Genomic DNA, 16,484 nt, shown 5'->3' on the forward strand with positions numbered 1-16,484 from the left:
TTTACATGTCATCAAAATGCACATTAAAACATTTGTAACTAGCTGACAGAATGAATACACATTTTACACACAGTCAGTGCGGTTACATGTGGGCCATCGGATCGAATTAATGGCTAAATTACAATAAGATTGAGTTATTCAGCTCATGTAACAAGCTTAATCGACAAGAAATCGAATCGGATCGGGTTACTTGTGATCGAATTAAGACCCCAGGATAACTCGATCCAAATGCCCACTGAACGTGCCTGTAGGCGACAGTGGATCAAGGCGATGGAGAATGCGCCGTTGTGCATCGTCTGTGCCATAAGCAGCTCATCACAGATGGAGAGGGACGCAGCTTCATCTCGCTCTGCGTTCGCCATCTTTCTGAATGCCTGAGTTTGTTGTTGTTGGTGGTGAAGACGTCAACAGGAAGTGGCTCTATTAGCGATAGCTGAAATGGGGACAGCGTCACCTATGGTACCGGGGTATGACATGCTTTGTGCCAGTGATTCCATTCATTCACCGCCATATATCCAAGGATAATTACCCTCAGATAAGGAGCAGAACCCAACTGTAGCTGTAATCCAGCTAATCTCATTATGTAGACCCACTGAGTGATTTTGATGTGAAAAAGGGAGCTTTATTAAATTGTATTAACAGAGGTTCTGTCCTGCCCTATGCCTAAATGAATATCAGTTTAACACTTGGCTTTACCTTTTATTCCGTGTCAAAATGGCTGCTGTCACGTTGTGTCTGAAGCCTTTCACTCTGCTTTCCTTTCTGATAAAGCTTATAGTTAGGGATGGCTCAGGTGACCCTGAAACATCCCATAGTTCCCACACACTTTTTTCCCCCCTTTAATTTCCTCATATGACATCATGTAAATTTGGCATTTCTGTTGTCATTAACTTGTGTTTCTCTTTTTCAAGGAAAGAGGAGAAAACAAGCACCATAACGGTGTTTGTTGTCCCCTCTTTCCTCTCCTCTCAACCATAGACATATACACAGGCGCCGCATCGACTGTGGAAGGCCGTGCCTAAAGCGCTGCCATCTTGGTACAGGGCTAGCAGAGGCAGCGGTGCATGAACTTACGAGGGGAAGAGGTATTCCTCAATCTTAAAGTAGAATTATTCGCTGAAATTTGGACCGATTTCCAAACGTATTGATTTGTTAAAACCATCACACATGTAGCTATGATACAGGGTGCTTTAAAGATGCTGGTTTTCTTCCAGTGGACTTGCCTCAGCATTTCCCTGAAGCTGAACCTCATTCTAATGATCTGCAGGTAATATTTTTCAAACACATGAGAGCATCAAGGCCCTGGTCATTTTAAAACCTGACAATCATTGTAGACACACTGAAATACACGAGTGCACATTAAAACATACTGTAGTGTGTTATGTCCCTGTCACCTCAGCTTAGCTCATATTCAGGGTGCAAACAGTGGGACTGAGGGATGAAATAAGAATGTGGCCCAGCTACATCAGTGAGTGATGAGTTTTAAACATCACTATATATTTCCATCCCTCTTTCCACTAGGACCACAATTATGCTTTGCCTACTTCTCCCTCTGTTCTAAAGGCCAGACTTAGTGAAGTTCTGGCTAGAGGAATAGCCTGCTCTGGGAGCAAAGAGTGAAGAAAATGTGCACACTCTTCTCGAGCATCTGAGGGAGAAAAACCTCCTGAATGAAGAGCTAGGCTTGAATGCTGCTCGGGTAAAATGGAAATACTAATTTGAATATTTTATATAGGCTCTTTAAATAAAGACCTGAATACACCTGAACGTTTTCTGGGTTCTTTTCGTTCCATCTATGTCTGTCTATCTGTCTGACATTTGACAAACAAGCCTCGTGAAAATAGCTTGACAACTGAGTGATTTATGATGACTTTTATTGTGTAGAAACACCATTCCTCCATAGATGTACTGTAGGAGCGAGTGGCACTGTACCAAGATGGCCGCCCCGTAGGCACGCCCCTTTAGTGTTCTCAACCCCCAGCTGGTCCAGGCAGATGGGCCCTTCCTGGTTCTGGTTCTGATGGAGGTTTCTTCCTGTTAAAAGGGAGTTTTTTTCTCTCCACAGTCGCCTCGTGCAGATCAGGACGGGGATTGTACTGAAGAGAAGTTTCAGTGCAACCTGCTGGTTTTCTTCGCTCGGCTACTTTATTTTATTGGCTCTGTATGAATTTGACTAATTTGGAATTTAGTTTAGTGGATTTGATCAGATTATGATTGTATTGGATTCTAATTGGCTTGATTTGGACTGTATCTGTGAATTTGTTGTGATTTGGCACTATATAAAGAAAATAGAATTGAACTGAAGCAGTGATAAAGGCAGATAGTTCCCCCAAAAGCTCCTTAAATCAAACACACAGAACAGTGTCACAGCAGATCTTTCTTCACAGCTGTCATAACGAGGCGTGGTGGTGAAGGAGGACCCGATGCAGGTATTCCAAAGAAACGTGATTTACTTAAATTATCCAAACATAAAGCGCAGCTGAGCCGGAACACAAAAATCTAAACTAAAGCTGACACGGACAACTTGACATGGACCAACCTGACTTTAACAGCATGAGTGATGGTGAGGCTCCGGCAGTGGGCATGAGAAACGCTGGAGACTAAATACTGAGCAGTGGAACTGACGACCAGACCAGAGAGGGACTGAGGAAGGCTAAACTGTAAACTAGAAACTGAACAAAAGATCATGACAGAACATAAAATGCAGAACATGACAAAAGCTGCTGTATTGTTTTTATATATGTCAGTAGTTAATTCCCAGAGGCTTTTTTTCTTTGGTCTCTCTGTGACTAGACAAACAGCCATGTGCTTGTGTGTGTGACCTGACTCCACACCTGTGTGCTGAGGTCTGAGTGGACTCAGTGTCTGACAGGCATGCTCCAATGGCTTTAGTAGTTAACAGGGTAGTCTTAGTTACTGATGTGAAGGTCAGCGGGTCGAGTCCCTGCACAGCCAAGTTGCCTGTGTTGGTCCCTCAGGAAAGAGCCTTCACTTTATCGGCTCCGGGCTGAGAATGGTGTGTGTGACATGCACACGTTACTCTTCTGAGTAGAGGTGTGTTATATGTTGGATTTATTGTTTCTCTCTCTGTTTCCCACAGAAACCAGCTAACATCCTGGTGATGGGAGAAGGTCCTGAACGAGGAAGAGTTAAAATTGGTGAGAAGAGATAAATGTATTCAGATTTGTGCTTTATACAGTTTGTAGAGCGACAGATCAGTGGTGTGGTTCACTTATTTGTGTGTCGAGGGGCTGCAGCAGTGAACCTTCCCTTTGAGGGGTTGAAGGGAGCTCTGATCAGTAGTGTTACATAAGCCGGCTTTCCAGGGACTGTTGTGCTGGAGCCTATTTTCAAACCCTGTGTTGTTCCAGTAGAGCCAGACTCCTCTACTGTTCCATTACTCGTGGTGGTGAAGATTTTACTTGATTTTACAGCAGCTTCACAATGCTGAACCACCAAGACCAAATCTTGAGCTGGAGAAAAAGCTCTGCAAAGCTCTTGTTGCTTTTTGTGAGGCTGATGCTCTGACTTTGGCAACATGAACAGATACGAGCTCTCAGCATCAGCAGAGAAAACGAAGCCCTGGACTGGCATTTCAATTTCCAATATTAATCAATTTCACACAAATAAAACAACAACACTTTTACATGTAGAATAAGACGAGATCTGATCTTAATGATCATTTCTGTTGTAAACAGAAGTGAGTCGCATGATAAGTGTGTTATATTCTGGAGAGGTGGCAACATCAGCAGGTGAGACACACAGGTACACACACAGGTACACACAGGTACACACACAGATACACACAGGTACACACACAGGTACACACACAAGTACACACACAGATACACACAGGTACACACACAGGTACACACACAGGTACACACAGATACACACAGGTACACACACAGGTACACACACAGGTACACACAGGTACACACAGGTACACACAGGTACACACACAGATACACACAGGTACACACACAGATACACACAGGTACACACACAGGTACACACACAGATACACACAGGTACACACAGGTACACACAGGTACACACACAGATACACACACAGGTACACACACAGGTACACACACAGGTACACACACAGATACACACAGGTACACACAGGTACACACAGGTACACACACAGATACACACACAGGTACACACACAGGTACACACAGGTACACACACAGATACACACAGGTACACACACAGGTACACACACAGATACACACAGGTACACACAGGTACACACACAGATACACACACAGGTACACACAGGTACACACACAGGTACACACACAGGTACACACACAGATACACACAGGTACACACAGATACACACACAGATACACACAGGTACACAAACAGGTACACACACAGATACACACACAGGTACACACACAGGTACACACACAGATACACACAGGTACACACAGGTACACACACAGGTACACACACAAGTACACACACAGATACACACAGGTACACACACAGGTACACACACAGGTACACACAGGTACACACACAGATACACACAGGTACACACACAGGTACACACACAGATACACACAGGTACACACACAGATACACACACAGGTACACACAGGTACACACACAGATACACACACAGGTACACACACAGGTACACACACAGGTACACACAGGTACACACACAGGTACACACACAGATACACACAGGTACACACAGGTACACACACAGATACACACACAGGTACACACAGGTACACACACAGATACACACACAGGTACACACACAGGTACACACACAGGTACACACAGGTACACACACAGATACACACAGGTACACACACAGGTACACACACAGATACACACAGGTACACACAGGTACACACACAGGTACACACACAGGTACACACAGGTACACACACAGGTACACACACAGGTACACACACAGGTACACACACAGATACACACAGGTACACACAGATACACACACAGATACACACAGGTACACAAACAGATACACACACAGATACACACACAGATACACACAGATACACACAGGTACACACACAGGTACACACACAGATACACACAGGTACACACACAGGTACACACAGGTACACACAGGTACACACACAGGTACACACACAAGTACACACACAGATACACACAGGTACACACACAGGTACACACACAGGTACACACAGGTACACACACAGATACACACAGGTACACACACAGGTACACACACAGATACACACACAGGTACACACAGGTACACACACAGATACACACACAGGTACACACAGGTACACACACAGGTACACACACAGGTACACACAGGTACACACAGATACACAGCTTGTTGTGAAGGAAACACAGAGATTCCCACAGTGTCATTGCTTCATTACCAGGAAGTGGTCTGCACTCGCTCCTAAACATTTTTGGTGCTCATATGTGAAAGCTGTTGGTCTGAAGTGAGATTCCTCTTTCTGACGGGGTGGAGGGTTTGTGCGTGGGAGGAGGCCTGTGGTGCTGTCTGTGGCCCTGACAGCAGCCTTGGACTGGGGCCAGCCTTGATTCCACCCATATCACTTTCTGATAAAGCCTTTGTTTGCTAACTGCATCTGTCTTCTCCACACACCTCCTCCAGCTGACATGGGTTTTGCCAGACTCTTCAACTCCCCCCTCAAGCCTCTGGCAGACCTTGACCCTGTGGTGGTGACCTTCTGGTACAGGGCCCCCGAGCTGCTGCTGGGTGCCCGGCACTACACCAAAGCTATCGGTGAGTGGCATGGATGTCCCATGTGAAGGCGACCCCTGTATTAAAAACCGTGTTGAAGGTCAAACTCTTTGGACCTCTCTAAGTCCTCTTAGTCTCTTAGACCCCTTGTTGTTTGCTTGAAGTTGGAGCGTGTGGACTGACGGGGTTGGGCTCCCTCCCGAGGTCTTTGACAGTGATGGCTGAGAAGGTCTAAGTGCCCGTATGATCCATGGTGTTCATCAGTTTAAGGCGGGTGTGTCAAAGTCTATATTTATCAACCTGGGAACACAAACAATGCTGTCCGTCAGTTGTCGTACTTCACAGTGTTCACGCCCTCTCAGCGTTCCAGCCCTCACTGTGCTTTTGGTAAATATGTCAAGTATGAAAGACAGAAGAGTGTCAGATACAGAACTGTTGGGCTGTTTAAAGGAAATGGAAGTAAATTCAGTACTTATAATGTCGGGCCATTAGATACGAGCCTAAACGAGCAGCTGGTTAGCTTAGCCTTAAAACCAAAGTGCTAAAATGATGAGTCACCATTTTACTGATTTTGTTGGGCATGACTCAAGAATACAAAGACTAAGTGGTGTCTGTCTGTGTCTGTATGCAGATATTTGGGCAATTGGCTGCATCTTTGCAGAACTGCTAACGTCAGAGCCCATCTTTCACTGTCGCCAGGAAGATATCAAGACCAGTAACCCATTCCATCACGACCAACTGGACCGGATATTCAGCGTCATGGGTTTCCCTGCAGGTCTGCACACAGTACGCACAACTCCACGGCCTCGGCTGTTTCTGAATTCATTTTCATTTTAAAGGCTAACTTCACCCCTCCGACAAACGTAACGTGCATCGACAACAGCTTACTGGCACACTAAAGCTGTTGGATGAGCCCACAGCTCCACAGTGCAGCTGAGGGTTTCCTCAAGCCTTGAACGTTTTGGTCAAACGCTCCAGTGTGTTCATCTTCTGTATTCCACAGATAAAGACTGGGAAGACATTAGGAAGATGCCAGAGTACCCCACACTGCAGAAAGACTTCAGGAGGACAACGTGAGTCAATGCTGCGATGATCCAACCGTCATTTGACTCTCAGAAACTCCGAAACAAAAAATCAAATATGGTGTCATTGTTTTTATCGCATAGGTATGCAAACAGCAGCTTAATTAAATACATGGAGAAGCATAAAGTCAAACCAGACAGCAAGGTTTTCTTGTTGGTAAGTGCACACACACACACACACACACACACACACACACACACACACACACACACATCATCATGGTTATCACTTCAGAGGACGATACAGTCATTTCTCACTCCAACCTTCTACGGTTGTGGTTTGGTGATGATGTGATGTGGACAGATGAGGAGCAGAGCAGCAGACATGGTGATCTTATTCAAACAAAAACAGTGCAGCCAAGCTGGAAAACCAAAACTGAACGAACGAAACACCGGGCGTGAGGCACGCAAACGTAATCTGCACAAATCAGACAAATGTGGAATGTCCTGTTTTTTATAGATAAGGAATCTTTTGTTCCCTTTTTGGCAGATTAGGTCATCACCCAGAAGTTTGAACAAGTTGACTGTGTGGGATCGTTTGAGATAATAGAAACAGTGCAGTGAAACTTAAAAACGCCCTGAGCTGTCTGGGATGTTGATTATGCTCGCAGGGATGCCCAGGCAGCAGTCCAGTGTATATATATATATATATATATATATAAGTACTGGATCAAACCCTCACTCTATGGCGTGGTCTCTTTTACAAATATTAGCATATTTTTAATGAAACCCTGAGTTCAAGTGAGAGAGCAAGGTCAAAGTGACAACACCTGTCTGCATTTCCCACAACAAGCCAGAATTCTGTGAGAACAGATCCATACGTCTTTGTACTTTGTACAGCTACAGTCGCAGCTACAGCTGCAGCCGCAGCTACAGCTACAGCTGCAGTCGCAGCTACAGCTACAGCCGCAGCCGCAGCTACAGCTACAGCCGCAGCTACAGCTACAGTCGCAGCTACAGCTACAGTCGCAGCTACAGCTACAGTCGCAGCCGCAGCTACAGCTACAGCCACAGCTACAGCTACAGTCGCAGCTACAGCTACAGTCGCAGCTACAGCTACAGTCGCAGCCGCAGCTACAGCTACAGCCGCAGCTACAGCTACAGTCGCAGCTACAGCTGCAGCCGCAGCTACAGCTACAGCTGCAGCCGCAGCTACAGCTACAGCTGCAGCCGCAGCTACAGCTACAGCCGCAGCTACAGCTACAGTCGCAGCTACAGCTACAGTCGCAGCCGCAGCTACAGCTACAGCCACAGCTACAGCTACAGTCGCAGCTACAGCTGCAGCCGCAGCTACAGCTGCAGCCACAGCTACAGCTACAGCTACAGCTACAGCTACAGCTACAGTCGCAGCTACAGCTACAGTCGCAGCTACAGCTACAGCTACAGTCACAGCTACAGCTACAGTCGCAGCTACAGCTACAGTCGCAGCTACAGCTACAGTCGCAGCTACAGCTACAGTCACAGCTGCAGCTTTGAGATCTGTGTGCTGAGAGCTTCACACTTTGTATTCTGGTCCCATATTTCACTTATAATTGATTGATTTCTCATCGATTTTGGTATTGCTTTTACACCAAAAATACTTTTTACAGCTCCATTTTTATTTTTATTGGTTGTTTCAGCTTCAGCAGCAGCTATAGCAGCCAAAGGAGGCTTAGAGAGGGAACTTCATGTGTTTTATTGCACTTTTCATACATGCTGCAGGCCTTTATGATAAAAAGATATGATGTGAGTGATGGGGGGCCTGTGCCCCAGTAAAGACTTAATGTCTATCTCGGCACAGTGGTGAGGGTTGATGGTTGGAATCTCAGTCGGTGCCTGATGCAGCCCAACAGCAACCAACAGGTTTTTCACCTGAGGATTATTAGATGTTTTAGAAGATCGTTACAGTTATGAAAACAAGTCAGAAAATTGTTTCCCGCAGGTGGAGCTGAAACAACGACCCTCAGACTGCAGGGATTACAACTTTCATTTGTGGGGTTTTCATGAACCTTTCTGCTAACGCTGTGTGTTCTCAGCTGCAGAAACTTCTCACCATGGATCCCACAAAAAGAATCACATCAGAGCAGGCGCTGCAGGACCCCTACTTCCTGGAGGACCCATTACCCACCACAGAGTGAGAGTTTGTCAACTTGTCTTGGTTTGGCTAAGTCTTTCTGTGCTAAGTCTGTGCTAAGTCTTTCTGTGTTGCAAAAATGCTTCGACTGATGGCTTGATGTTTGTCTCCAGTGTGTTTGCTGGATGTCAGATCCCCTACCCAAAACGAGAGTTTCTCAATGAAGATGAGCCGGAGGAGAAAACGGAAAAGGTGATTTATACCATGACACTGACTGAGATAAAGATATTACAACCTGATCAACAGCACATGAAGTCAATAACCATCAACATTTCCATCCTTAGGAACTTTAAGAATATTTCCTTTGATTTATTTGTTCGTTTTTAAGACAATAGTGATTATTGTAGGTCTGGCTATGCTTCAACTTTACCAGAACATTTTCTTTAATCTTTAACCTTTTTAGATTGGTCCAAAAAACCCATTATCACCCACTAACACCTGGCTCCTGAGTGCAGTGTGAAAGTGCCTAATCAGCAGTCAGTCCAGTGTCAAATGACCCTCTAGTAGACATTTTTATCATCTGAGCTCAGTGGGTGCACAACATCCGGGTGAACGAGCTCAGTTTCACTGAGGCAGCTGCTGTTTGGGCAGCAAACAGAGACACAGCTTACATGTTCTTTGTAGAAACACGTCTGAGAGAACCCATGCATCCACAGGGAGAACATGCAAACTCCACACAGAAAGAACCAGCTGAGACAAGAACCAGGAACCCCCTGCTGTGGGTCAGGCTGAGGTTGCTTCCTATTGCCGGGCTGTCACAAGTCACAACTAGTAGAAGTATTAGCAAACCATCACTTCTGAACTGAGGAGCAGTCGTTTCTATAATGTCATTAAACACCAAAGTCATATTATTGCATTAGTAACGTTCTCAAAAATTGGTGTGGCTAAAAGTAACTTTCACTTCTGTCTCAGGCTCCAGGCTTTAATGGGGACTTTTCTGGAACTAATGCAGTGTTATATTAATTATAAGCCAAAGGGGAATTATTTTCTTGCATTAAAACATCCATCCTTCCATCCATATTCTATACCCGCCTAATCCGTCTGTTGGTGCCCGGGGGGGCTGGAGCCTATCCCTGCGGTCATCGGGCGAGAGGCGGGGGTCACCCTGGACAGGTCGCTGTAAAACATATGGAGGAAAATACCTGTATAACAATATAAAATGATTGAAATTGGGAGCTAATAAAATAATTAGAGACGGGTGTGCTGGAAAGCTGCTGAGATTACCATGAATGCATTAGTATGGCTTTGATGGCATCACATGCAGAATTTGAAGGCCAGATATAGAATGCTACCAAAATAACACAGGTGATCTATTCAGGCACATGGTGTGGACAGGAACTCACAGCTCAGTGTCTGGGGTGCAGAGACACTCCTGCTCAGAATTACACCATCTGTTGATAACAAGCATGACAATACCTCCTCCTTAATGCCTCATTTCCATGAAATAGTCTTTGACTACTTGTGTTCAACTTAGTGAGATACATTGATGTGTTTAGTCATCTGTCAAATTAAAAAATATAAAAAAGACTTGTTCGGGGGCTGCATTCTGTCCCACACTCTCTGCTGCCACTCTCACTCTCATTAAGTTTTCCTTGCTTGTGTTTGTGCAGAACCAGACCCAGCAGCACCAGCAGACGACGGGCCAGACTCAGGCCCAGAACCAGCAACAGACAGCAGCCCAGCAGGCCCCCTCCCAGCAAAGCTCAGCACAAACCAATGGCACCACCGGAGCCGCTGGGGCCACTGCAGGTGGGGGTATGCAGCATGGCCAAGAACAGGGGCCGCCCAACAAGAAACCTCGGATCGGGCCCTCTGGGGCCTCCTCAGGGACGAGTGTACTGCAGTCAGAGTACCAGGTCAGTGGGATTGTAGAGAATTCCAACTAAAACATATTCAACCTGTGATTACTTGGTGGAATAAGGCTGATGGATCCCATTCCTCTGTGCTATGGAATCCCACGGTGGCGCCCATTATCACCCATGCACATTTTCTATAGTTCCACTTTCACCATCCTGTTGCCAGAGGTACTTATCACAACCCCTAATGTGTTTTTATCCATTTCTAAGAATAGTCCCCAAACAATAGACTCACTTCACCTAAAGAAATCCATGTTTTCATCAGTTTCTAAACATTGTCCTCCTCCTCAGGACCAATGGGCTGAGAGCCAGAGATCAGATAAGTCTAGACTTATTTCTGAAGATGGAGCAGATATGACAACAAAACAAACAGTTCTCAGAAGTGGTGACCGCTGATTAGCTTCCACATTGTTCAGCATTTCTGAAGTTTATGTCCACAGCATTGTTCTGGTCAGGGTCCCCGAACACAAGTGATTTAAGTATGTCACCTTAATTCTACATATGAATTACAATATCTGTCATATGTCAATATCTGAATTGTCAGCAAATCCTGACAAGTTGGTGTATGAAAATGTTCCCATAATAAAGTAAGTTATATGCATAGTGTTTTTGAAGATCTATTAAAAGTTTATTCACTTTTACATCCCTGAGCTGATGCAATCGTAAGCTCAAGGAGCTACTGTTCACCAGTGAAGGGGCTATTGTTGAGAAACATCTACACCTGATAACGACAGTCTGTTGTCCAGCTGATAAGAACTACATTCCACATAGTCCTGCTGACAGAGCTGATATCAAATCTCTGTAATGCCCTGTTTTGTTAGCTTGTTTTCTACTTAGGCGTCTGTTTTATCAGTGGCTTGACTCTTATCACAGGGTCAGACAGAGTAGAGAGCTCTGAGTTCTGGACAGTGAGATGACATACAGACTCTGACTAAAAGAAATAAATTTCAGCTTGGAGGTGCAAAGTCAGGGCGATCATGTGTCAGTGCTGCAGTGTGATGGAGGTGACCTCTCCTTCCTCTGCCTCAGCAGGGCCACATGGAGGCTGCATCACAGCTGAGCTATATCACTTATATAAATATATAGTACTGTGCACCACCTGACAGTCATTTTCCCAAACAGTAGCCGTGGTGCACATGTGACCAGGACTGTGGCGTCTGCACACTGAATCCGTTCACTTGAAATCTGAGATTTACACAGCCTCTGTCATCCTCTGACTAATTGTGAGTTGGTACAGCATGTCGTGTATGGAACTACCAGGAACAGGAGAAGTCTGGTGACGGTCTCTTTGAAGCTATGTTTCACCTCTGTGAAATATCCATATTTCTGCTCTGGCTGGGATAAAAGTCACAAATTACATTTACTCACATTTCCATACGTAGAATTACATGTTCATCCCATTCTTTTAGCAGATACTTTTCTCCAAAGTGACTTACAAGTGAAAAACACATGGGGGGGGGGGGGGGGGGGGGGGGCTTTAACCAGGGAAGATGTGGCTCAAACCAGCAACTTTCAGATTGAAGGACGGACGCTCCTGAGCTACAGCTGCCACAAATTAGAAGTAAAAACTAACTGCTTTAAATGTACTTTCAGTAAGATTTCAGTAATTGGACTTGTACTTGGGGCAGCTCGGTGGTGTGGTGCTCAGCAGCGTCACCTCACAGCAGAGGATTCTAACCCTCGTGCTGCGTGCTAACCGCCACACTTAGCTATTCTGAGAGCGAGTAATGTTTCAGACTCTACACTTCTGAACATGTTAGCTTGTGAAATTGTCCCTGTGATTAGCACAGAACCGCTAGAGAAGAAAGGTATATCAGCCAGGAAAATAAAGCAGCAGTTTTTAAATGTATAATCTGATGACTGCATCACAGACAGTTCTAGCTCAGCAGGAAGAGCAATCAAAGAGGTTAATGGTTTGATTCCCGGCTTCCCCAGGCCACATGTCAAAGTGTCCATGGACAGGAGACTGAAGCCCACGTTGCCTACCAGTGGGTCCATCAGTGTGTGAATGTGTGATAGATTGAAGAAAAGCCTGTAAAACTGTAGACTATGATGTGCTGTACGAGTGTGTGTGTGACTGGGTAGTGTGAAAGCGCTTTGAGTGGTCAGCTAATCTAGAAAAGTACTGTCCATTTCCCATTTACGTGAAAACAGACATGTTTCTTGAAGCTTGTGCAAGGCTGACAGAGTTGTTGGACTTCTGTGGTCTTGGACTATTGGTGTTAGTCAGCAACAAGATCAGCTGCTTCCCATCATCAGGCTTCATTCAAGCATTATCTGTAGCTGTACCACTGGTGAGAGATGGGATACAGCCAGTCCAGCATAGGTCTAACACAGAGAGACAGGCAACCATTTATTTTTCCTATCATTTATTCCTTTTTAGAGAGTTATAATTGACCTATTGCATGGTTAGCGTTCTTCTGAGGCTGTAACTTTAGCTTTGTCTGAATTTAGGAGATTGTAGTTTCACAAACAGCCTAATGAAGTTCCTTCAATCCTAATAATCTTATTCATTTCCATCCATTTTCTAAATATGAAATCATTATGTGGGTAAGAGGAAAAAACTTTTCCATATCATTTTGAGAGTTGGCGAGAAATACTGTCTAACTGCTAAATGGGTTTCCTTTGAAGTTCACCATATCTGAAATACATGGATTAAATAAAAACACATCATAAAGCAAATCTGTGTAGTTTGGAATTTCAAAAATGTTTGTTAGTCAGAAAACACAGATGGATACAATGAGACCAATTTAGTTGTTTTCTCAAAAGCTTGAATATAGCAGCAATGTTCCTGTGGATAGCAGCAACTAACACTTCATCCTTTTTTCTTATAATCTGTACCAAATTTGCAGGATTTTTTTGAAAATAGAGTTATTAACTGTTCATTTTTAGGAGAAAGGTTTAGAGAGAATAATCTGAAAAGTACTGGATCTGTAAAATGAAGTAAGACTGAAACATCGCACAGTACAATAATCTGTGTGGATTGCACGCTGACTGTCTAATCTGATGTGGGATTGAGTCTTTTCTCCACCTCTCTCTGTCTCTCCGTCAGCACTCCAGCTCCCGCCTTGGTTACCAAAGCAACGTCCAAGGTTCCACTCAGCCTCAGAGTACCATGGGATACTCTTCATCTTCCCAGCAGAGCTCTCAGTACTCCCACCAGACGCACCGTTACTGAGGCTCCCTGCTCCCTCTGGAACCAGCAGAGGAGTCCGCTCCTCCTGATCTTCAGCAGCTGCTCCCTCGTCCTAGTTGAGCCCTGTCTTTACATCACATTATTCCAACTCAGCCATCCTCCATTTCCAGCTGGCCTCACCTTTCATCTTTTACCTGTAAGCCTTCAGCAGCTCTGGGACATGAAGGCTAACACAGATAGGAACCAAAAAAATCCAAGCAGAAAACTAGTTTTGCAAGACAAGTGTGGTGGCATCCCACAGACTGAGAATGGTGTCACTTACAGAACCACAGCTGTGTTCATATATGTATATTCTACAGCACCTTTTTCTATTTGATTTTTTTTCTCCTGCTTGTTTGCTAGACTTTTCAAGTTTAGCTTGATAGTTGATGTCATTACAAACATTGTTACATGTGGAAGCGCTGGGATGAAATGAAAAGCAGGAGGAAAAGCCCCTTACTATCATCTCTAGTGTATCATTACTGGATAATCAAAGAGGTTAGTTTGAGCTAATCCTGTGTTTTTAGAAATAAAGTAGACAGACGCGTGTTTCTACAAGGAAAAAAATCAGCTCTTCAGCTGATGTCATTGCAGGGAAATATTTGAAGCGCAATTTCTTGGAATCTTCTTATTTTAGGGTTTCTAGAAAGGAAAGTTTTTCTCGTTTTGAAAAGCAGGAAAAGACCACAGCTTGGTCTTTCTTACAGCTCCACTTTCTGTATACATTCTGACACTCCACCACTTTCCCAGCTTCGTTCCCTCTGATGACTCTTGTTGTTTGTGGCCTGCAGCTCCGAGGATTGTCCTGTTTAGGAGCTGCTGGTGGACGCTTTGCTCCGATCCTCAAAACTTTAAGGGTTTTCAACACAAACGTGCGCATAATGTACGGGGCAGCTAAGTGTACCCTCCCCCTCCACACATCCTGCTTTGAGACTGTTACTGCCAGATGTCAGATTGTTTGATTGTTACTGTTGTTGCCCTGTGTGTGTGTGTGTGTAAGTGTGTTTTTTTACGTGTGTTCTTAATCCTTTTACTTACTAGATCTGCACTGACCGCTGAACCAATCTGCTAAAAGCTGGAACTAACGTTGGGTGAGTTTTGTCACCTGAACATTCGCCCTCCTCGACGCCACCCCTCTGAACAGGCATTTTTTAGATTACAGCGCATTTCAAGACAATGGGTGCGTTCTTTACTACATCAAAACTTCGTATATCTATTTTTATATATTTGTGTATACATATTAATTGCCCTGTATGCCTTGTTCTTCCATGACAAACCTCAGTTTATTTATCTTAATTGAGCAGCTAAAGGAACAGTTAGATTTTTGGGAAATACTCGGCTGAAAAGACTGATTTCAGTCCTGTGTGTATTCTTCATCGGAGGTTTCCAGCAGTAGTTACTTGGCTTTTCCCAGCATAAAGACTGGAAAGAGGGGAAACATCCAGCCTGACAGAGGTCAAAAAAATTCAACCACTTACACATCTAAGGATCATGAAGTTAGACGGTACATTTAGTCTGTGTAATCTGCAAAAAGCACACATGAAAGTGACCATTTACTGTCTATTTCTTCTAACAAATTCTTAGACCATGATCTGGTACACAGTTCTATTTTACTAGTTACTGGTTGAGTAAAATAAGTTCGGAACACTATCATGCTAAGACGTTTATTGACTTTGAATATAGTCAGGCAAAATGTTTCCTCCGTTTTTGAGCTGTGTGCTAAGCTAAGCTAAGCTAAGCTAAGCTAAGAAGCTTCAGCCTGAGAGTAAAAAGCAATGAAAGGAATCGTGAAAGGTTCTTTGTTTTCTTGAATTGCAGTACACAGGTGCCTGTACTTTACTTTAGTATTTAAATATTTTGCTACATGGAACTGCTCCACAACATTTCACAGGGTTTCTTAACCTTTATTTGTTTTAACAGTTGCAGCCAAAGGCATCTGATTCCCCCCACTAATTCAGAATATAATGAAAAGTCATGAAATTGATTAAACATTTATTAATTACAAAAAATATCTTTAATCTAATCCAAATTGCTTTTGAATGTGAAGGTGTTCAGAACCCATTCATGCAGAATTTTCTTTTAGATTTTGTAGTAGGCAGTTGTTGAATAGCTGTGGCACCTCAGACATCTGCCAAAGTAAAATGCTTTTTATAATGTACCTTTTAGACATAAATACATGTTCTTTTTTGAAAAAACTCAAGTGATGATTCTGTTCTGGAGCAATCCGAAAATAATATTGACCACTGCCTCGCTGACCACATTCAGTCACACGAGCAGCCATTATGAACACATTATGTATTAAAGAGCGCACCCAGTGATTTGACTGCTGCTATATCTGCATTTCCAGACATGGACTAATAAGATGTAAAAAATGAAATATTTTAGAGTGTGACCTGCAGTCAGATGAGGAAACACTGACACCTTGTGGCTGAAAATAGAACTGGACCTCTTCTGAACAGCATAACTCAAATGTTTCAGAGTCAAGATGATCATATGATATGAGCCGTCTCAGATCATATCA

General features: G+C 44.1%; 1 protein-coding gene across 1 annotated transcript in view; it reads left to right on the forward strand.

The window, feature by feature from the left end:
• The window catches only part of cdk19 (cyclin dependent kinase 19), a 68,504-nt gene extending 52,336 nt beyond the window's left edge, over positions 1-16,168 (forward strand). Inside the window, exons 5-13 of the mRNA XM_072362826.1 lie at positions 3,101-3,158; positions 5,648-5,779; positions 6,369-6,512; positions 6,741-6,810; positions 6,904-6,976; positions 8,835-8,932; positions 9,046-9,124; positions 10,543-10,788; positions 13,841-16,168. Of these exons, the coding sequence (XP_072218927.1) occupies positions 3,101-3,158; positions 5,648-5,779; positions 6,369-6,512; positions 6,741-6,810; positions 6,904-6,976; positions 8,835-8,932; positions 9,046-9,124; positions 10,543-10,788; positions 13,841-13,966 (1,026 nt within the window). The 3' untranslated portion in view covers positions 13,967-16,168. The remainder of the gene's footprint in view (positions 1-3,100; positions 3,159-5,647; positions 5,780-6,368; positions 6,513-6,740; positions 6,811-6,903; positions 6,977-8,834; positions 8,933-9,045; positions 9,125-10,542; positions 10,789-13,840) is intronic.
• Positions 16,169-16,484: the final 316 nt, after the last annotated feature.

Source organism: Leuresthes tenuis, unplaced genomic scaffold (assembly GCF_036924035.1).
Source record: "Leuresthes tenuis unplaced genomic scaffold, fLeuTen1.0.hap1 SCAF_13, whole genome shotgun sequence".
NCBI lineage: Eukaryota > Metazoa > Chordata > Actinopteri > Atheriniformes > Atherinopsidae > Leuresthes > Leuresthes tenuis.